We start from the raw sequence: 23123 nt of genomic DNA, 5'->3' as shown, positions 1-23123 counted from the left end.
GATGGCAGGAAAAGAGTGACGACTAGAACGGGATTTGTTGGCTTACCCCAGGGATCTGTGCTGGCTCCTTTGTGCTACAATTTGTTTGTGCGTAGAATAGAATCCTCTATCCCACGATATAGTGATAGGGGTCGCAGAAAAACGAGCTGAACCTCATGAAAGTGAGAACATTTAGGTACCTTGGTGTCATATTTGACTCTAAGTGTCTCTGGGGTGCCCAAATCAGAAATATAGTGAAGACTTGCAACAAGAGAGTGAATTTCATGAGAGCGGTGAGTGGTACCAGATGGGGGTGTCATCCTGCAGTATTGCAGACTCTGTATATAACTACAGTCAGAACGGTGCTTGAGTACGGAGCGTTTGTATTTAGAGGCGCGGAGAGGACCCACCTAGTGAAATTGTATAGGATTCAATGGCGATCATTACGTGTATGTCTTGGACTAATGGTCTCAACTCATCCTGGCAGCATAGAAGTGCTAACAGGTGCACAGGAGTCGAGAGGGATTATGCTGTATAAGTAGAATAATTGCAAAACATGTCAGATTGAGGGCACATCTCTATCGTATCAGGATAGTTGAGGAGATGAACTGTGAGATCTTCTTGGTCCCTGAAGATGTGGATCACGTGCTGTTTCAATGTGGGAGATATGTTGAGGGAAGGAGCACACTGACGAGGGTGTTTGGGGAGATTGGTGCGAGCTGCTCTGTAAGGGATATATTGGCATGCACGTTGGAGGAGAAGTGTAGTGGTCCGTTGTTGGAAATTGTGAAGTTTCTAAAGACCCACAATATATGTTTGTAAGTGTAGTTGACACTCTAAAATATGTGTTGGTCAAAAATGAAGCAAAGCTCTAAAGACCTTATATGGAGGGGAGGGGAAAAAAACAACATAATTTTTATTCTATTCTATTCAAATCTGAAAAGATTTCACATCTATTACCGACGCGTATCCATTTCTTGAAACGCTTACATACCATGTGAAACAGCAACTGAGCGCCTACCGTTTTCATACTAAATTTCTCACAAGACGTCCCACGCGTCCAATGGATGTTATATTGCATAGCATAAGACGTTCGTCCCATCCAAAAATAGGACGAATCAAATGGAAAAACAATGGATATGGTACGACACGCAGTTCCACAGAATTTTATCAAGTGGGTGATGATAGACAAAATTTGTTAAGTGATATCTGTTACTTTATTTTCATGGTTAATTGGGAATAATTGAGCCCAGTGCAGTAGGCCAATTTAGTGTGTTAAATTTTAAAATAGGTCTGGAGTATGTCACGGAAAAATCATTTTTGCTGTCCTGTGAGAATCATACGACGCTTTATTGACATCTTGCAATGTAGTTATGAGGAGATTAAAATAGGTTGACAACTATACTGAGGCCCCAGTGATAGTATTGATGCTGCTGCGCCGGCATGGCGCTTTCTTTTGACATACATGACCGAAATGGTTGGTACTTCGGCGCCATGACACGCCAGGAAGCTACGGAGTTACTCATGGCCGAACGGGAAGGCGGTGTGTTTCTTGTTCGAGACTCCGCTACCATAATAGGTGACTTTGTGCTATGTGTGCGCGAGGACGCCAAGGTCAGCCACTATATTATCAACCGCATCGTCCAAGGCGAACGAGTTGTTTTTCGCATTGGAGATCAATCTTTTGCTGATCTACCCGAACTGTTGGATTTTTATAAACTGCACTATCTTGATACTACGCCACTTCGTAGACCTGCTGCTAAACGTATTGAGTGTGTACTTGGCAAATTTGACTTTGACGGCAGCGTAAGTAATTTTATTGCGCGAATGTGGTACAAAAGCCAACTTAATAGTACACAATTAGGTTAAAAGCAAGGGGTGGCTAATGTCGGTGATGCTGTGTCACTTGGTCCGAAAGGCAGTCGAGATGCACCGGAGATGCCGAGATGTAGGGGTGCAGTAATAATTATTAACTAAATTATGTATTTAAATATACCAGGATGTCCGGAGGCTCCCTAGCCTCCGTAAAATAAAAATCTCGTGAAACACTTACGTTTCCCTAAACGTAAGTGTTTCACGAGATTTTTTTTTTACGCCGGATCGGAATTTTTCGAATAAATTGATTAAATTGCCTCTTCGTACATTGCATTGCAGTCAAGATGCACGGAGATGCCGATATGCTGTGACACTCAAATCCCACATTAGCAATCTCTTTACTATAAGTAATGGTGAAACTTGTTGTCTTAAAACGTAAAATCAACAGTAAATTTGTATAATTAATTGGCTCAAGACCTCTCCCGTAAATCCTAATTTATAGAAATAGGTATCTCAGGATCCTAGTTTTAAAAAACATATGTTAGACTTTCGCTTCTTATTGACTGAGTAAAATGGTTTAGAATGTAAATAAGAGGTCTTTGAATTAGATTTGCAAACGGGTGGGTCGTCTGATCGCCCCCGCCACTGTGACCGTATCGGTCTATTGTGGCAACTTTAGGGTCCTTAACTCCGGCTCCTGAATGATCATCTGAATTCATACAGCCACAATTAGACGCGCTTATATAGCAAAAAAAATATTTTCAAAAGTTCTGAAAAAATATACATATTTTCTTTAAATTCAATTATTTAGTAGCTGATGCCAAAACTTTTTGCACGAATATCCTAATTATTTTATATTATAATAGAAAAACGGAAATAATACCTGTAATGAAAATTACAGTGCCTAGAAATGTGGATAAGCATACGCTTCGCGAAACATGAACATATAAATTTAACCGTCTTAATTTGAGTTCTATGGTTTCAATATGAATGTATAATCTTATTTTAGAAACGTCTCAAACTGAAATGTTACAGTGTTTCAAAACTTTAAACAGAATAAAACTGGCTGATTTCAATTTATATCTCTCGTACAAAATCTCAAGAAATACACCAGACAATCTCACCTACTGGATCACACTAAGCCTAACACCACAAAGTATGGAACCAGAGGTCTTAGTTTCACTCCCACCAAATATTACAATAATTTCCTTACTGAAAATTCAAACTTAGAAGCAAAATTAATGAGTGATCGACTAAAGGAGCTGGCACGGAATGATGATTTTGATGTATCAAATAATTATTTTCAATGAAATTGTAGGAAAAGTGTTCAGATGTTTCCTAGCTTTATGATACAGTGCTACCACATTTTCTTTGTTTTTGTGACATACCTATCTTGCAACTTTTGTATTAATTCATAATGTGATTGTCAACCAACTGGGGTGTATAGTAGCGAAAATTAAGTTAGGACAGCTATGAAATTTAGGCCATTTTTCCTTTTGGTGCTAAAAATTCGGTGTTTCTTTCAGTTCCATCGGAGCATTTTGTACTTAGAGGATTAATTAGGTGATAGTTCTCAATAACCTTTTCCAAAGCTAGCAATTTTTTGTTTTAAGTGTGTAACAAGCGTGGCTCAAATCATCTTGTGCCGCTTTATGGTACGATTTGCCGCGCTCAATCAGTACCCTATAGTTTATTTATTGCAGGACCAGGACGACTTGCCGTTCCGCAAAGGTGACGTACTGTACGTGCTGAATAAAGATGAAGATCAGTGGTGGACGGCGCGCAACATTCAAGGACAGGTGGGGCAAATTCCTGTACCTTACGTTCAACGTATAGACGAGAAATGTCCAATTGTAACAACACACGCTCCACCAGAAGCACACATGAAGAAGTCAAACCTACACGTTAGTATCAAAAGTCAAATAATATCTCAAATTCTATAATCCCAGCGAATACATTGACCTAAAATCAGCATGTGAAACATAATGCTAAAATCAGCTATAAGATTTTTGACTGCTGAATCAAAATTCTTATAATCAAGCAACACCCCATATAAACCATCCACATAACACCCATATAAAACAGCGCTCAGACAATATATGAGTGCAGAAGCGATTACGGCGGATGATGCAATAATTTATGTATGCTCATACATATACAGACGCTCTTATTTCGCCACAATATTGAGCAGATTTATCGCCTGTTTAGAGCATAATCTTGATAATTTCTTGATAACATTTCACCACATTCTGCTCAGATATGATCAGGATATGCGCACATTCTTGAATGTTTGTATCTTACAGTTCATTGGGAGGCGCAAAAAATGTGTTTTGGCTAATAAGAGGCTTAAGAGTACAAAGGATCATAAAAGTGTTTTAAGTCTAAAGCAATTTGTTAAGAATAAAAAGGGTATATTAACCATTAAATTTACTATGTGGCCATACCAAACTGCTGGAGGCCACTATAAAAGAGGGTCATCATATTTATACTCCATAATTTCACTGCATCAAAACTTTATGATGGGCTTCGGGAGTCTAAGTCGCAAAGGAGCATTCCGGTAAGATGCTACCACTCTCACAACGCCTGGGACTCCGCCACCCTTGGAGCTCCGCCCGTCTGCATGTGTATCCTCCTCGGTGTATTGCGTTCAAGAGAGTGAATTTCTTCCTGTAGCTGTTATTTTCTTAACTTAAAAAAAAAATTGTAGACATCTGAGCGACTCGCGTTGCATAATTTTCCCACTCTTATTAGATGGTACGGTAAAACTATATATATATATATATATATAGTGCAGGATTTTCACCCGCAAAGGTGGCCAGAAGGACAGGGCCTAAGCGGACTTTCCTGAGCGCCCAAATCCAAATACACGCCAATTATCACTCTTGGCCTCACAAAGCCCTCCATTTGTCTAATGAGGGGTTGCATCCCTGAAGGGGATAGCCGTCTCTCCCTGAAGAGGAAAGAGCGGCGATGGCTCAACTCGCGAACGAGGAGACGGAGACGCGCGGGGCGTGCGTCTTAGGCATCAGAGGCGGCTCGAAGGACGCTCACCCGTAGGGAGCGACTTGATCACAGTCCCAGAGACACGGAAAGCCGCCGCTGATGAACCCCGATAGCATTGTAGAAGAAGAACTATCCACACACTCACTGGCCATTGGTCTTCACTAGTAACGCCTAGTAATGTTGTCCTGAATTGTGTTTTTCGGCGAAATCAGTCGTAGAGCTCCTTTTCCTCTCGGTGTTGCTGGGCGGATGGCGCGGTGTTTTTCAGTCACAACAATATATATATATATATATATATATATATATATATATATATATTATATATATATATATATATATATATATATAGATATATATATATACATATGTGTGTGTGTTGTGTGTGTGGTGTGTGTGGTGTGTGTGTGTGTGTGTGTGTGTGTGTGTGTGTGTGAACTTTTCCAACAAACTTCAATTCCGCGGGAAAAATGTCGCGGATAAGAACGCGATTATCTTTTTCAATACATTGCTCAGTTGTTTTGGGCGAATTCCATTGTGTCTGCTTTTAAGATCCATTAGGAATTGTTTCCTAAGGGCCCTCTAATCCTTTTTAACACCGTAATGAACTGATTTTGAAAAATTGTGCACTTTTTCGTCGTAATATTTAGATTTCTTGGGTCTATTTTATATTATATTGTAAGATTTGACTTATTCTCTGTGTTGTAAATCCCAGTATGTAGTAAATTCAGGCGTACAATCGAAGACCCACCGATTGATACCTATAGATTGATGACATGAGTTGTCACCAGAGGTCACGCGAACTAAGTGTTTGAAGTTCGCCTGTCGATCCGCACATACGGGAGCCCATTCTTAGGAATTGTACCCGCCCTATCGAGCTATCGCGAATTTGCTGCAAGTTATAGAATTTGAATGCTTTATTTTAACGTTTAGATGTAAATCAATTTCACCACATGGCAAATTTGCCGTTTTGCCTCACCTAATCATATCCGAAACAATGTGTATGTATTTGTTTTTTTTTCATTACGACTTATATTTCTTGAAAATATCTGTTTGTGGCATTACATTATGCAAAAATTTCTTTCAATTATTTATTATGTAATTTTTCAAAATAATGATAAACTATAATAATTGATAATATTTTTTTGTATTACAGAGACGCCTTCCTGCGCACGCGCGTGTTAAGCAACCACGCGTGCCAAACGCTTATGACAAAACTGCTCTCAAACTTGAGATGGGCGATGTGATAAAGGTGACGAAGATGAATATTAACGGCCAGTGGGAAGGTGAACTACGTGGCAAAATAGGTCATTTTCCTTTTACACATGTCGAATTTATCGACGCCGATTCTGAGGAATGCGCTGAGGACTAGATGAGATCACATTGCGTATTTTTGTAACGTGAGAATTTAAGTATTTATTTTCATCTTGAAGTCAAACTGTATCATAGCCAGAAAGAGAATAAGTAAAATGCATTTAGGTGTAATTCCAAACTATACTCATTGTTTTTGTTGCATTTATTTCACACTACACACGACTTTTAAAATAACACTGCCTCATTTATTTGGTGTTGTGTCTGAGCCGAACGGCGATATCATTTCCCCTCGTACAAATGCTTCATTCTTCCACTGAGTGAGGGCGCTGTTTGAGGTCTAGTGGCAAGACGCGAATCTCCAGCTTGCCGGCTACAGCGCATTCTACCGAGACTGGCTCGTCAGGGGGAGAAAAATCCTGCAGCGCCATGTTTGGAAGACTACCCACGGCCGGCGCCAGCACCGCGGGGATCGTCTGGAGATCAGGACTTACAACGCATACTCCCACGTTCCGCATTATGTCCAATTGAAATACCTAAAGTAGATGAAAATGCAGTAATATTGAGAAAATGTTGTAACTAAATTTATACAAAATATTGTTAAATTTTTTAAATGCTCTCAAAATATAAAAATTTGACCAAAACAGATAATTAGAAGACAATGTTGCGATGTAGTCTTGAGCACACCGACTCGAAATCTGAGGGCCAAATGAGCGTACATTCTTGTCGCCAAAAATACAAATCTTAAAAAAAAATGTTGATAAGCACACACGTCGCGTTTGCTACGCCTTCTAGCTCGGATATAAAAATGTCTCTCTTCCGTGGCCAACTCGATTTAGTACAAGGAAAGAAAACACGGAAATTTTCATATGCAATATGAAATTCAGCTCATGAAATTCGAACAGTTTCTATGGCTTCGACAGACAAGTATAACCTCATTTTGGAAACGCCTCGCAATGGACTTTCGAAATACTTAGGGATTATATCAAAGTAGGATGCCCTTGAAAATAAAATTATTGACTCTAAAATTCCAATCAAAATGCCTTTGACACATTAGCGCATCTGGTGGTGGACATATAAAATTCTGTTGTTCTAAATAACAGTAAAATTTTGAAAGATAATACATGATTTCGTTTTTGAGGTATTCGTTATCGAAATTTCGAAAATGGTTTTTTTAACTTTAGCGCCTCTAGCGGTGGTCCTACCAAGTTATGTTGTTTTTGTGGGAGATGGCATTTTACGAGACCTTTCCAGTGAATACAAAATCATTCCGATCGATTAATTAGAAGCGAAGCTTCTTTGACGCGCAGCGAAAAGATCCGCGCAAAACGTTTTTCTCGAAATTTCTGCTCTAATCAGTAATTTTCGTGTGCATTTCCTCACTTTTCAACGAAGAAATTGATTAACGTGATACAGCGATGCAGCACAGAACAGCACTTTGCGAAATAACTTCAATATTTTCCATAAGAAAATTACGAGCACCAAGCAAAAGTGAGGTTGCACGACAAGCACAAATTGCACGATCAGCATTCTCTCATCAACCTTGAGGCAGTGAGATTAAAAGGTGGTGATCTGAAGATTATTGACCAACTTACACCCCAAACACCCGCACACCTGATGAAGGAGAAATAAATAGCTCCGAAACGTCGTGACAGAGTGAAAAGGAGTTGAGCTTTTCTGGCCTTTGTTCCGTCACACACAGATATATTTATATAGCCTAGGACATATTCTTCAGACGTTTAGGAGCCCAGTTTCTGTTGGAGAGAGATCGTAGGGCCAGAGATCGCTAAATAGATATGCCGATGCCATTCCATGAACAATTTAGAAGAACTCTCTCATATCGTGCCCCTTTGATTATGAACAACATCTCTCGCTTGGAGGAGCCTTTGACGGTATTGGGGGTTAGTCGTTGGTGGCGGGAGATTGATCCTAGAACCGTGGTCCGCCTTCTGTCATCTGTCTATGTATGATTCACCTTTATTTGATCTTGTTCTGTGTTCCTCTGATCGCGCTTTGCATTGTCCTAGCCACGTCTGCGTTTCTATAACAATGCCGCGACATGTATGCATTTGCCTATTTTGATGCCGTCAATCTGGCGCTGTACGTCTTATTTCGAGACTTGCAACTCGTTTTATTCATATGAGTCTTTCTTTTTATATTGTTTCTGTACATTTGATTTACTTTACCTAGTGTGGGTCAAACAGTTTTTATACCTATACCGCAAATTTAAAATCTTTCTGCCGCACACTCACAGGTAAACTCATACCTTCATGCATATTGTACTTTTAGGACAACATTATACATCCAATAATGGGACTTTTCCATCGTATTGCCCCGGCGGATGGAAGCAAAGCTATGACGTCGATGGACGCATGGGATGTGGAGAGTGATGTTACCGAAATGAAAAAAAAAATGTGAATAAGCACAGGCTTCGCGTGAGAGAAATTTTCATATCCCAGCTAGTATATCATAAGCACACGCGAAGCCTGTGCTTATTCACATTTTTTTTTATAATGAATCTAGCGGGGTTCTGTACAATCTGCAAAACAACATTATGTTTTAACCATAAGGAACTAATACTTACCGTCTTATCAAAGGCCGCTTGCTGCAATAGTGGCGGTGTCAGATGATGTCGCAAGATTTCACCGAGCGCCGGTTCACTCCAACAATGTGGTAAGTAATCTTGCAGCTGTGAGTACTTTTCAATACCTGTTATATTAAGGTGGGTGCGACGAGCACGCCGACGCCATGGCTGTGGACTATGTGGTTCTTGTCGCCACTCGTTATCTGTAGTCTCTTCACTATCGTCAAACTGACTTTTCCATTGCGATGCTAGAGTAAGTGCTGCACCACCTCGAGTGATTTGCTGAAGTGCTGACACATTCTCATCATCAATAACGGCAAACTGAGTCACACTGTGATCTCGTGTCACTTGTCGGCAACCCGGTCGCATTCCGCTGGATCGTCGTCCACCAAAACTCTTCAGCATGCCACGACCTACTGCCGTGGGTAGTGAAGCTGCTGTATCTGTACAACTACCTGTAACGACAGGAAATCAATATTTAGAGACCTCACTTTTAACCTTATTAACTTCTTTCTGACCAAGACCTAGGTGAAAATATTTATCCACCACTTGTCTTGCCCAAATCTTGATTCCAAAGCCTCCAGATTGCTACTTCGTCGTATAACATATTACACCAGAAGACTGGATTCTCATTCAGACTCGCTTTTAAGTTAAAGTCTGCAAATTAGTATGTTAAAATTATATTCTACTGAACATCGAAACCATTTCCTTTAGAGGATCATTGACTCCAATTATTAGCTGGGATACACATCAAAGCTAATATCTGTTTTCGCGCTAAAAATCGAACCTCGCAAAAACAACTCGAATCGACTCATGCAATGTTGGAATAACGAAATATGACGTAAATGGGGGGGATACTTTTTTGATTTTCGTGTCTGTTTGTTGTTCCGTCCGTCCGTCCTTCCGGCGTGACAAACGGCCTTGTGGGGCCTAAACGGTAAGAGGTATCGACATGAGGTTTGCGGCAAAGATTAAAAGTGTGCAGTGGTAATGAAGATTTTTTTGTCAAATCCAACCCCCCATCCCTCCGTCCGCCACTTTGAACACCCCCAAAATACACTTTCCTCAATTATTCAGCCCCATCTGGCATGAATCGGACTCAAATTCTGGTATGTTATAGCTGACCTCAGGACCTTTCCAACGAACCGCCACTTTACAACCTAGGACCTCCCGGACCCTAGCTAAAAGGGTTCGAATTTCAAAAATTAATTGGCCTCCGTTTCTAATGAACCGATCGGAATGATTTTTATTTTTTTATTACTAAAAGGGCGTTGAGTAACATCTTTTGGTGAAAATATGTATGAAATTAGTTTATAATTAACAAAAATATTTGTTGGTAAATGTGTGAATTTGAACCACAATTCCTCCACTCTCAAAAACTTTGACCTTCATAGTCGGGTGGTCATTGGAAAGGCCTCAACTTCTTACACATAGCACTAAAATTTTAAAAGTTATTTTTGAACTCAGCGCACCAAGCGGTAGTACGAGATTAAATGTTAGAATATTAGGTAAGAGACAAATTTGTTTAACTCACCCAAATCTTGAACACTGGTTGGTGGCGCTGTTAAAACTCTCAAGCGACCTACATTCCCTTTCTCTGCGCTTTTGGGCGGTGTGTTTTCGTTGTTCTTTGCCTCTAGTTCGTGCGTTTTTGCATGCGGTTGCTGTGAAGAATAAAAACAAAGTTTTATCAAATTGGATAAAGCTAAGCTGCATCACAGCCATCACAAGCATAAACATGCGTATGACAGCAGATTCCGTTCCAACGGATCCGACTAAAGTTGAACAATACGCGGACTAACCAGAATAACGTTCAAGGCGACAAGGACAGAATAAATGCTGTCATCTGGGGGCTCACGGCGGGCCCAAGTTCTGTGCCTGAAATCACACTAAACACCTAATAAGTTCAAAAATAAAAATCATTTCTAATCTATTATCGAGAAAAATTATATTTTAGATATTTAGAGTCAAAATGTCTAATAAATCCAATTTCAACCGCAAGTCTCTTTAATAAATTAGGTATTAATTTATTTTTGTATTTATACTGATATGACTCAAAAGAATTAACAAAGGAATCGTTTTCATGGTTTATATCCGTTAAATTTATCAACGTTTCGCACATTCTTTCCTAATCCCTGAAGTCCAAAAATTTTTGGAACAATTGTGATTCATTTTTAAAACCTCATGGAATGATTTATTGGAATCTATATAGAAAAAAAAAAACAAAACACTAGCGGCTTTATAGAAGTTGACAGCGCTCTCGCTTGTCAGCTAGTAGTCCTGGGTCCAGATTCACATTGTATGCCTATATTTTGAATTCATCAAGGAATGCCCCTCAACGGCCTTAACTATACACCACTTACAGTTGTAATAAAAAGATTACTTACATCTGTTGGGCCAACTACAATCCGTTTTGTAGGACTATTCAGTGAAACGGCATTCGGCAGAGTACGAACAGATGTTTGATCAATTCGTAGGCGTTGGGGCGGTACTTGGGGGCGTTGTGGTACTGCTAAAGGCTGCGTGGTCGTGTTGCAGTTACGATCTGGAGTTTTTAAAGGTTCTGTTGTGGATGGCCGGGGGACCTCTATGTGGCTGCTGGCTGCTACTGTCATTTGTGTTACATGTAGATGTTCATTGCGCAGTTGACTTTGAAGTGAGTTCGCCGTTATCACAGTTGTTCCGGTAACGGAGTCTGCTTTTTCCCAATCGTACGGGTCAGCTTCTTTTACACCACGTCGTTTCATGCAACGTTCGAACAGGCTGGCTAGCATCGTGTAGTCTGGTTTGTCCGCATACATAAGTGATTGAATGTGCTCGAGAAACTGCTTAAGGTCAGATGGCAGATGTTTAAGTAAAAGCCGGTGGTCGTACTTTTCCTTCATAAGGCCCACCTGCTCCTTGTCCTTAATCTTACGCCACGGCAGCTGTCCATTCACGAATTCTACTAACATGTAGAACAACGACCAAAGATCATCATGCCGGCCCATTTCACGATTTCGATGTGCATTTATACTGGCATATCTGTAATAAATGTATAATGTTAATTAGATATTGGTTCTTATTTTCTATTCTTACGTAATAAAATTATTCTTTCTATGCCATGTTTTTAGAAGTGGCCGTAGTGCAGTCGGTAATGTCGGACACAAATATAACGGTACATAACTGTTTCATGATCGATCCCTACTATTTGCAAATTATACAAAAGTTGTGAAAAATATTAGGCCTTTCAACGGCAAATATCAAGGGAGCCCTAAAATTGCTGTCAAATGTTCCAATTTTACTTCTATGGAATTATGATTGGAATACAAAATCATTCCGATCGATTAATTAGAAGCGAAGCTATGGCCATTTTTATTTTTGAAATTCGAACCCTTTTAGCTAGGGTCCGGGAGGTCCTAGGTTGTAAAGTGGCGGTTCGTTGGAAATGTCCTGAGGTCAGCTATAACATACCAGAATTTGAGTCCGATTCATGCCAGATGGGGCTGAATAATTGAGGAAAGTGTATTTTGGGGGTGTTCAAAGTGGCGGACGGAGGGGTGGGGGGTTGGATTTGACCAAAAAAAGTCTTCATTACCACTGCACACTTTTAACCTTTGCCGCAAACCTCATGTCGATACCTCTTACCGTTTAGGCCCCACAAGGCCGTTTGTCACGCCGGAAGGACGGACGGACGGAACGACAAACAGACACGAAAATCAAAAAAGTGTCCCCCCCCCCATTTACGTCATATTTCGTTATTCCAACATTGCATGAGTCGATTCGAGTTGTTTTTGCTAGGTTCGATTTTTAGCGCGAAAACAGATATTAGCTTTGATGTAAATGTGTGTACCAGCTAATAATTCCTATGCTTTACACGCGAAACGTGTGCTAATCCACATTTTTATATACGTATATTATTCTGAATATTTTGTTTGAGCATTCAGCATTCCTAGAGGTAGTCTAATTATCGTGTTTTTTTTTTAAACTTCTATATGGAATGATAACTGTGTGTTGGAATGAATACCAACCGAACACAGACGTGTTAAATTTTCAAATGTGCAAAAATTTAACATTACTAAAGAATAAGGAAAACAGCCCTTGCTATTCCCGCTAAAACGTTTTAAAACAATTCTGGGGAGTTTAAAATGATTACACATTGTTTAACTAATGACAAGTAAAGGTAAGTCGTGAAAATTATGATTGTGCCATCTACTGCAGTTTTCACTGATATCAGCGCCGTCTTGTGAATGTTTTCACTTTTCTGCTTGAAAAGGACGCGCGGTTTAGCGTCATTGAAAAGCCGCGGAAATACAAAAATGCCGCAATATTTCGTGCAATGAGTGGATATACCCAGGACATTCCTTCGTTCCCTTTTGGTGAACAAAAAGCCACTCCACCTCTTATTTCTACTGCCACGAGCTGCACAATCCACATTCTCGCCTCAACTTAAGGTGATGATTTGATGAAATTTGACCAACTTTCACCCCAAACACCCACACACCTAATGAAGGAGAAATAAATTTCCGAAACGTTGTGGCGTAGTAAATAGGAGTTTTAGTTCAGTGGCTTTAATTCCGTCATACATTGATGAGTAATCAGTGTTTTTTTTCCGGAAATTTAATACATTCTCGTGCCTTGTGATCAACAATTATCTTCGAGATGTATACAATACACTTTGAAGGTGAGGGCTGCCTTAGATGGATTAGGTGGCTATAGCCCACACAGAATTGATCGTTTCCTGTCGCATCAAAGTAAAGCGCTGCCAATACCTTATTATAAAAAGGTATCGCTGTGTATATACCCTCCTGATCATGTGGCTGCTAATCCTCTATAAGCTCCTGGACGGCACATGGAGGAAACCGGAATTTATCCCGGAAAGTACTTTCCGGCATAACAAAGAAATCGCTGTTGTCCCTCTTGTATTGCATGTACCAGCTCGCTGTCTTCCTGAAATTTCCAAAATTCATTAAAATAAGGTTATAAATATAAATTTGTTATAATAAGAACTTACTTTAAATATCTTTCACGTTCATATATGAAAATAATTGCCACAGTCACAGATTAATCCATCTTTCAAACTTTCTACACCTTTCGATCACTCACTCGACATTTTACACGTCAAAACAACCTCTGGAGATCGTTTTAAAATAACATTTCTCATGGTACAAAATGGTTTAACACATATGTGTAAAGCAGAATAACTAATTGTATTTTTAACACTAATGATGAATATTTCTAAACAATCGCTATATTAAGCCGCAAATGTGACTTATAATAGCGAAGGCATGTGTTAAACCAATATAACACATTTTTACATTCATTCGTGACTGAAAATTGCTCCATTATCAGAACTCGTAAATTTTATATAATAACATCATATGGTTTTTACTTACCTAACGGTACCTCTGAATCCAGCTGCGGCACGTGGACATCGTACTTCTCCAGTGCCAGTCGTATATTGCCGCGCCAGTCCAAAATCTAGCATATATACTCGACGACAATTATACGGCAAACGACCAATGCTGAAATTGCTTGGCTTTATGTCACGATGTAAAAAGCCAACAGAGTGAATGGACTCAATAGCACGTAAAATTTGTATGCCTAGCCTTAGAGTGGTACTTAAACTAAAGGCGCCACGTGGTTGCGCACGTCGCAATTCGGCCAGGTTCTTTCCTTGCAATTGCATCACTACATAATTGAATCGATCATTCCTCCCACATCCAATGAATCGGCACACATGCTCTTTTCCTTGTAGCTTCTTCAACACTGCCACCTCCATTTTCAGCACCTGCTTTGGTTGTCGCGCCGATTCCACCTGTTCGCAAAAGTCGAAATCCATAAAGATAAATTAGCAAAAGTCTCATTTTTTTTAATCCAACAAAGTATTTTAAATCTTGCTCAGTATAATATAGGTGCCTGTATAATATTGTTAAATAAAATAGAGAATAATACAATCTAACAATTTTTTATATTTGATAATTATTAGCTCATTTGGACACCCCTTGGGCTCCAATTAAAACTCTATGTCGTAAAATTCCAGATTGGTTTTAGTTCCAGAGGAATGAATTAGAGCTGGGCGAAAGCCGGCTCCACTTGAAAAATATACCAAAATTACATTAGGGGGGTTTAACATCACGAAACATGACGAAAACGAGCGGGGTCACTTTTTGGGGTTCCGTCCGTTGGTCCGTCAGTCAGTCGATCGATCCCACGTAAATGATTAAATAGCGCCTAAACGATTATGCGGTTTATTTAATACCAAAGGTCAAAAATCGTACTGCCGCTAGAACATGGTTGGAACGGTTGAATTGGAATAAACTTCAGTCTCAGAATATACACACGCAAGTACGCTTCTTTACATATTGTCAACATACTTAAATTAAAAAAAAAAAAATGCATAACTTTCTTCTAGATATTTAGTAAAAAATTTTTGAAAATCCCTTTTCAACTTTAGCGTCTCCAGAGATTGTTGTATCGAGTTAAGCTATTTAAGTGAGGAATGACACTTTGTGTGACCTTTCCAATGAGCTTCAAATTATTCAAATCGGATAATAAAAGAGGAGTTATGACTATTTAAGTTTTGCATTTTGATCCTTTAAATCTAGAGTCCGAAAGGATTTTAGTCCTTAAATATGGAATCATTGAAAAGTTCTTTAGGCCAGTTATAACATATTAAACTTTGAGCTTCATCTATGTCAAACAGGCTGAACAAATGAGTAAAGGACGTGATAAGGGAACGCGTAGGTTCCCTTATGGGTGAGCTGGGCGAGGCTGCACACTCCAAATGTGGCAGACTCGATTTGTAGTTAAGCAAAAGTTATATTGGATCTAATTTATTTATTATTTGTGGAAATTTACTTTAGCCACCATAAATGAAGTTCCTCAAAGTTTGTTATATACTTGATTAAAGTTATTGTAGATTGGGTTGGTTCGCGATGCTGACTTCGATTTCAATCGTCACAAAGTAGGCAATTCAGTAGAGTAGAAAACAGCATAAGTAGAGGGCGCATAACGTGCAATATGAAAGCGGAACAGCATCGCTCTAATCACTTGGACAAAGTTTAAACCGTTATTTCTCAGGTTCTATGGCATTGGTAAAAAGAATGAGCACATTTTAGAAACGTCTTAATCTGGACTATCTAAAAATTTCATTCAAAATATTTTGAGTTTGGACAAAATTTTGGACTTAAAAATAATACAGAGATAGAGGCAGGTAAATATGCTTTCAATCTTCATGATTAGGGGTTCGTTGGAAAGGTCTCGACCTCAGCTACAACATATTAAAATTAAAAAAAAATTGACATTCAAATTTTCGAGGTATTTGATTTTGAAATTTCGAAAATGGTTTTTTAAACTTTAGCGCCTCTAGCAGTGGCCCTACCAATTTATGATGTTGGGATGGGTTATGGTTTTTTATGAGATCTATCTGACGAGCTTTCAACCATTCAAATCGGATGATTAGAACTAAAGTTATATATATTCTTAGTTTTGAAAATTTGGACCCTAATATCTAGGGTCTGGAAGGGCCTAGGGCCTTAAATGGCAATTCGTTAGAAAGGTCTTGATGCCAGCTATAACATACTGGAATTTGAGCCAAATCCATGCCATAGAGGCTGAGCAAATGAATGAAACGTTTTTTGGTTGTATGCTAGTTGGCGGAAGGAGGGGTGGGGGGTTTAATTTGACATCACCGAATTGAACCGGCAGAAGGATTTTTGACCTTTGGTGAAAACCACATGTCTATAACTCTTACCGTTTAGGCGCTACAAGTCCATTTATGAGGGACCGACCGACCGACCGATGGACGGAAACCAAAAAAAATGACCCACATTTTTCATCACATTTCGTCATAATTAGCCTCCCTGATGTCATTTTAGTCAATTTTGCGACACTTGATTTTTTGCGCGATTACAGATAGAGCCAGGCTACGCCCAGATCAATGTGTGTTGGATATGTTTAAAATGTCGGACGCAGGGGTGGGGGGTTTGATTTGACATCACTGAACTGTAGCGGCAGTAAGACCAAGTCCATTTTCCATTTACAGACGGCCGGCAAAAAAAACAATCCTTCGTTTGATGTTATCACATTCGACGCATGTAGGTAACCACCCCTCATGCTTTAATTTGATTTGATACTTTAAAGTTTCTTGGGCGAACTGGTAGTAATTGTGTTGCAATATCAACTCCTAAAATACAATTTCGTCTCATCAAGAGAAAAATTTATTAACCGAAACATAAACATTTTTTTAGCTAATTAGTGATCATCGCAGCAGGTAAAACAACAGCGTGCTTTTTTGCAATTCATGATAAAATTGGTATGATGACAAAGATTACACGCTACGAATGTTTACTAATTCAGTTATATTGTTTTGTTGTTTATTGAAGTATGTTTTGCTTAACATGATCTTGAACAAAGTTTCAGTATAAAATATACAATGTCAAACGGGTATTTAATGTAAACAAAAAGATACACATTATCGTATAAAAGCACTTCTTAGTCACCTGATTTAGTGCAGTTTTGCGCAAGAAGTTTCGGTGTGAATAAGTGAAGATTAGAAATAATCGCGAAAGAAGAAAATGAATTGTGTCATAATTTTAATGGGAGTGACAGTATTTATAAGTAACAGCTATGCCAGATATTTATTCCCTGAGGTTGTGAAAAATATAACTTATAACTTAATAACTGCAATTGTATATGAGTAAAACAAGTTCAATTTAACATTTACTTATATTTAACTGAAGAATACGAAATTCGACTTTCATCCATTTTAGGCTAATGTCTGTCCACATGGAAAATTTTTCAATGTTACGTCAAAGAGCTGTCGGGATTTACCAGGTGGTGGAAGGGCTATTTACACAGATCATGTAAGTAATAGATTTAGTTGATATAAATTTTATAATTTTACTATATATTATACGTCAAATATAATATATAAATAGTACCTATGTATGTATGAACGTGAGTTCAATTCACATCTATACTAGTACAGAATGTTAAGAAATAAATTTTCCACATTGGTTATTCTGAATCCTGTTCCACGTAATTTTTAGCAGTATAATATTCTTATAAAATCAAAGAAATTATTTTCAACTCTAATATTACTTATATTTTTTTCTTTTATATAGACCACAAGATGCGCACACGATTACATTGGCGTAAAAATTCACCCGACAAAAAGTAATTACTATTATTTCTGCCAGAAAGATTTCGTGGTAATTGGCCGATGTTCCGGACTAGCAATTTTTAACGACATAAAAAAGTGCTGCGAGGAGATTGATCAATCTGTTAGGCCCAGTTTTAAAATTCACGACGAGTCCAAAGGCACAGTAGATGTTCCTGACTGTGATCACGCAGGAACATTTTCCGTACCATCGAACTGTTCCTTCTATTACACTTGTATTCAAAATTCAAAGTATTTCGTTCAAAAAATATTTAGGTGCCCTCAAGGTACGGAATTTAACAACAACCTCAATCGTTGCTCTTACTATGGAAAGTGTAATCCAAGTGAAAACTTAGAACATACTATGTGTCCACCGTGCAAGTATCAAGGGCGTTTTCGATGTCCCACTGATTGTTCACGTTATTGCTCGTGTATCCCAAAAGCAAATGGATATTTTTATCAAATGCAATACGAATGTCCTAATGAAATGTACTATGATATAACAAGCGACAAATGTCGACCGACAAATCAAGTTCATTGCAAATATCTTAATTCTGACGAGATAGTGGATATGTACATGCTAAAACAAAAAGTAGATGACACAAGAACGACAGACAAAGTAAAAGGACAGTACGACACATATGATGATAATTACGATCTAGTAATTGAATCTCAACTCAAACATAACTATCATAAAGTCTTTTCGTATGAGACGCAGGAAGACACATTTGGACAATACGATCACTGTTCGTTCAATGATAAAAACTGTGGAAAAACTATAGATTACACAACAACAACTGCGAAGCGCCAAACAATCACTTCCAGTGAAGAAAAAACAACAGAAGATTTCGGTGAACATCAGCAAACTCGAATTCCAATGTACTTATTAAAGACACCAGATAGCACAACATATTCAAATCACGGGATAAAAAACTCATTTCAAAAAAAGGGAGTTTTAGATAACTTTCACCCACACTACGACACAACTCAAATAATTACCAGTCACTCAAATTCTGCAGATGCAACTGTGAACCCTCATTATGAGGATATTCCGGAAACCACAACACATGAGTGGAAAGAATCTGAGGAAGCTTCTACACCATTTGAACATACGTTTTATAAGCCGATTGAACTTTTAAGTTATCGTGATACCAGTTCAGATGATTATCTCAAAACGCCCATTACTACTTCACATGAATATTCGCAAGAAAACTCTGAAAAGAACAGTGATGAATCTCTCTCCGAATCGTTCTAGTGAATATTCTGCAGAGGCAACTGTGAACCCTCATTATGAGGATATTCCGGAAACCACAACACATGAGTGGAAAGAATCTGAGGAAGCTTCTACACCATTTGAACATACGTTTTATAAGCCGATTGAACTTTTAAGTTATCGTGAACCAGTTCAGATGATTATCTCAAAACGCCCATTACTACTTCACATGAATATTCGCAAGAAAACTCTGAAAAGAACAGTGATGAATCTCCGAATCGTTCTAGTGAATATTCTGCAGAGGCAACTGTGAACCCTCATTATGAGGATATTCCGGAAACCACAACACATGAGTGGAAAGAATCTGAGGAAGCTTCTACACCATTTGAACATACGTTTTATAAGCCGATTGAACTTTTAAGTTATCGTGATACCAGTTCAGATGATTATCTCAAAACGCCCATTACTACTTCACATGAATATTCGCAAGAAAACTCTGAAAAGAACAGTGATGAATCTCCGAATCGTTCTAGTGAATATTCTGCAGAGGCAACTGTGAACCCTCATTATGAGGATATTCCGGAAACCACAACACATGAGTGGAAAGAATCTGAGGAAGCTTCTACACCATTTGAACATACGTTTTATAAGCCGATTGAACTTTTAAGTTATCGTGACACCAGTTCAGATGATTATCTCAAAACGCCCATTACTACTTCACATGAATATTCGCAAGAAAACTCTGAAAAGAACAGTGATGAATCTCCGAATCGTTCTAGTGAATATTCTGCAGAGGCAACTGTGAACCCTCATTATGAGGATATTCCGGAAACCACAACACATGAGTGGAAAGAATCTGAGGAAGCTTCTACACCATTTGAACATACGTTTTATAAGCCGATTGAACTTTTAAGTTATCGTGACACCAGTTCAGATGATTATCTCAAAACGCCCATTACTACTTCACATGAATATTCGCAAGAAAACTCTGAAAAGAACAGTGATGAATCTCCGAATCGTTCTAGTGAACATTCTGCAGAGGCAACTGTGAACCCTCATTATGAGGATATTCCGGAAACCACAACACATGAGTGGAAAGAATCTGAGGAAGCTTCTACACCATTTGAACATACGTTTTATAAGCCGATTGAACTTTTAAGTTATCGTGACACCAGTTCAGATGATTATCTCAAAACGCCCATTACTACTTCACATGAATATTCGCAAGAAAACTCTGAAAAGAACAGTGATGAATCTCCGAATCGTTCTAGTGAACATTCTGCAGAGGCAACTGTGAACCCTCATTATGAGGATATTCCGGAAACCACAACACATGAGTGGAAAGAATCTGAGGAAGCTTCTACACCATTTGAACATACGTTTTATAAGCCGATTGAACTTTTAAGTTATCGTGACACCAGTTCAGATGATTATCTCAAAACGCCCATTACTACTTCCATAAATTCGCAGAAAACTCTGAAAGAACGTATGATCTCCGAATCGTTCTAGTGAACATTCTGCAAGGCAACTGTGAACCCTCATTATGAGGATATTCCGGAAACCACAACACATGAGTGGAAAGAATCTGAGGAAGCTTCTACACCATTTGAACATACGTTTTATAAGCCGATTGAACTTTTAAGTTATCGTGACACCAGTTCAGATGATTATCTCAAAACGCCCATTACTACTTCACATGAATATTCGCAAGAAAACTCTCACGAACCATGGGATTCTCGCACTACTTTTTCTGGAACTCATTTGCCTACGGGAGCAGCACTTACTCCAAAGATAACACAGAAGTTTCCCACCGTTCCCACAAACGATCATAATTCTGATATTTCAAAAGTTTTTCCAAAAATTTTGGGCACTCTTGACGGTGTGCCTCAGGATCATTGCAATTCAGATAATACTGAAATTTACGAGGAGAGCGAGACAGTTGAATCAATTGACGATTCCTTCTGTTGTGATTGTTTCTCGAGAGAAAAAATCAATTTATTTGAACTTAAAAAAGACACACCAAGACTTATGTTCAAGTTAAATAATGCCTATCAGATAGTAATCAATTTGAAGGAAAATGACTGTAAATGTCCCTGTCATTTTAAAAAACCAAACTAAACTGTTTTTCATCTAAATTTATTTTTATTTGAGGCATAATAAAGAAAAAAACAATCTGCAAAGGTTCGTGTTTTAAGAGTACTTACTTTTAGTGCGACTTGTTCGCGTGTGATAAGATCCTGTCCCTCGTAAATTTCTCCAAAGCCTCCGCCACCGATCTTTCTTACCACCTTCCAGCGCTCCTTCACCACGTGGCCAGGTTGTAGCAGGTCCTCGGACGTCATTCGGGCCTGCTCGGGCTCCTACGTCATCACGGCTAGAAATCACAATTAAATTCACTAATTCACTTACACATCGCATTCCCAGTACAAACTGAAATGCTTTCAAGTTCCTTTGCTTTGGCTTGAGCGCCTTTGCCAGCGAACAGCACGGTTGCTGTACCTGAAAAGATGTTCCATTAAGCATGCATTTTTAGTGCTATGGAAATAATAGAATAATTGGAAAGTGATCTCCCAGCCATAAAGATTATATATTGAAATTAACAAAGCATTTTATGATCTAATCTTACATCACACCAATGGAAGTTTGTATTTTAACATCAAACTGTCTAGTTAATCATTCTCTCAATATAACTTAATTTGAATGCGTTATACACTGTACAAAACATTATACGATTTTGAGTGTATATATAATAATATTCTACTTTGAAAACTCATTTAATTAAAAGAGATAGGATAATTTTCGGCTACTAAAATAATTAGTGTTACAAAACTGTGTGGGTATAAAAAAAGCAGTAGGAAGTCACCTATTAGAGATTTTAATTAAAAAGCGGTCGTATACTTATTATACTTGCAAAGGCAAATTATAATGAACCGCACCAGGACGCTGTGATGACGCTGATCTTACTCACTTACGGTAAATGTGCCGGCTATGCTGCTCAAGCGCTATATTTACAGACATCCTGAGTGACGCCACCTTGCGCGCGAAGCCTCAGTCACTCCGGCTTTCGCAATGGTATGAGTTTGTGGTCGCGGGGAAAGGAAAGGAAACAAATACGTTGGAGAAATAAAAGAACACATGTGAAGCAACTAAAAAAGACGACCGTGGAGTTAGAAGCGTAGGCGGCGTAAATGTTCACCTGCTTGTGAGGACACGCTCGTCCGTCGGTTCACACTCACACGCCACGCATATCACAGCTAACGGAGACTCACGACGCGTCTGCACCGGATCAATAGTACTTCACTTCCATGTACTTGACATTACACTGCGCACGCACCATCTAGCAACCATCATTAAATGAAAATCTAATTCAGATCCCAATTGGAAGTTCCATAACCCTATGCTGCAAGAGCATCGATCTTTCATACGAAAGTCCGAACATTTAATAAATCCTAATATTCATTAATGAAAATTCACAATTTTATAATTTTTTTTCTTTTTTGAATCGTAATATTTCTCATTTAGTAATATTACAAAGGTGCTGTTTTCTGTTTTTTTTTTTATTGTGCACTTTACACTCAATTGTGTACTACACTTCGGCCACTTAATGCTTAGTGAATGGTTAGTCATTAATACAGTGAGATTCTATTAATATGTTGTTGTGATAGCTGATTATGAACCTTATGAACCATATTATGGTCTGGGAACGCCTCAGTATCAAAGGAAAATATGAAATACACTAAAAGACAACTGCACTGTCTCCAATTCTATTCCTGGCATAGGCTTTTGTGAATTTATATTTGCATAAAGACGAATTCCTCCCTATTATATGCATTTATTACTAGGCTTGGGTGTCCCCTCACCACACGTACCAAGCGAATTTATTTAGCGCAGAAGCCTTTCTCCAAGAGTGTGAAGACTACGGTGACAAAAATCAGGGAGCTTCATACCATAGGTGGAGCTCACAATTCAAATGATCTTACGCAATATCGCAATATTATTAAATGCGGTTATGTGAATAATAACGAGCGTAATTCTGACACCAAAATGAGGACCAAGATCAAAATTTCGATACAATTTGA

The 23123-nt window shown here is 38.6% G+C and overlaps 2 protein-coding genes across 6 annotated transcripts; one reads left to right on the top strand and one right to left on the bottom strand.

Annotated features, from left to right (window-relative positions):
• Positions 1 to 984: 984 nt before the first annotated feature.
• On the top strand, positions 985 to 6289 carry LOC132257109 (adapter molecule Crk). The gene is made up of 3 exons (XM_059753867.1): positions 985 to 1785; positions 3498 to 3698; positions 5951 to 6289. Exons 1-3 carry the CDS (start codon positions 1423 to 1425, stop codon positions 6164 to 6166), a joined length of 780 nt encoding a protein of 259 aa, XP_059609850.1. The 5' UTR covers positions 985 to 1422; the 3' UTR covers positions 6167 to 6289.
• Positions 6290 to 6295: 6 nt separating this feature from the next.
• On the bottom strand, positions 6296 to 22422 carry LOC132257107 (tau-tubulin kinase homolog Asator). 5 transcript variants are annotated; one of them, XM_059753864.1, is made up of 9 exons: positions 22013 to 22422; positions 21249 to 21543; positions 14065 to 14486; positions 11584 to 11713; positions 11077 to 11514; positions 10492 to 10578; positions 10224 to 10353; positions 8690 to 9144; positions 6296 to 6641 (listed from the first exon to the last, which is right to left on the bottom strand). In XM_059753864.1, exons 2-9 carry the CDS (start codon positions 21384 to 21386, stop codon positions 6411 to 6413), a joined length of 2031 nt encoding a protein of 676 aa, XP_059609847.1. In that variant the 5' UTR covers positions 21387 to 21543; positions 22013 to 22422; the 3' UTR covers positions 6296 to 6410. The 5 variants fall into 5 exon arrangements, with proteins under 5 accessions (XP_059609847.1, XP_059609845.1, XP_059609846.1 ...); XM_059753862.1 differs by having other exon boundaries at positions 11077 to 11713; positions 22013 to 22105; positions 22241 to 22422; XM_059753863.1 differs by having other exon boundaries at positions 11077 to 11713; positions 22017 to 22105; positions 22241 to 22422.
• Positions 22423 to 23123: the final 701 nt, after the last annotated feature.

The sequence above is a fragment of the Phlebotomus argentipes genome, unplaced genomic scaffold, assembly GCF_947086385.1.
Source record: "Phlebotomus argentipes unplaced genomic scaffold, Phlebotomus argentipes genome assembly contig_75, whole genome shotgun sequence".
Taxonomy (NCBI): Eukaryota; Metazoa; Arthropoda; class Insecta; order Diptera; family Psychodidae; genus Phlebotomus; species Phlebotomus argentipes.
This window is presented reverse-complemented; position numbering and strand designations above follow the sequence as displayed.

Excerpts from the sequence above, each read along its gene's own strand:
- LOC132257109 (XM_059753867.1), top strand. The coding sequence starts at position 1,423 with ATGGCGCTTTCTTTTGACATACATGACCGAAATGGTTGGTACTTCGGC. Across the intron at positions 1,786-3,497 it reads AATTTGACTTTGACGGCAGC|GACCAGGACGACTTGCCGTT; the intron begins GTAAGTAATTTT and ends TATTTATTGCAG. Across the intron at positions 3,699-5,950 it reads TGAAGAAGTCAAACCTACAC|AGACGCCTTCCTGCGCACGC; the intron begins GTTAGTATCAAA and ends TTTGTATTACAG.
- LOC132257107 (XM_059753862.1), bottom strand. The coding sequence starts at position 21,386 with ATGACGTCCGAGGACCTGCTACAACCTGGCCACGTGGTGAAGGAGCGC. Across the intron at positions 14,487-21,248 it reads GCGAACAAGTCGCACTAAAA|GTGGAATCGGCGCGACAACC; the intron begins GTAAGTACTCTT and ends TTTTGCGAACAG. Across the intron at positions 11,714-14,064 it reads GGATTCAGAGGTACCGTTAG|ATATGCCAGTATAAATGCAC; the intron begins GTAAGTAAAAAC and ends CATTTATTACAG.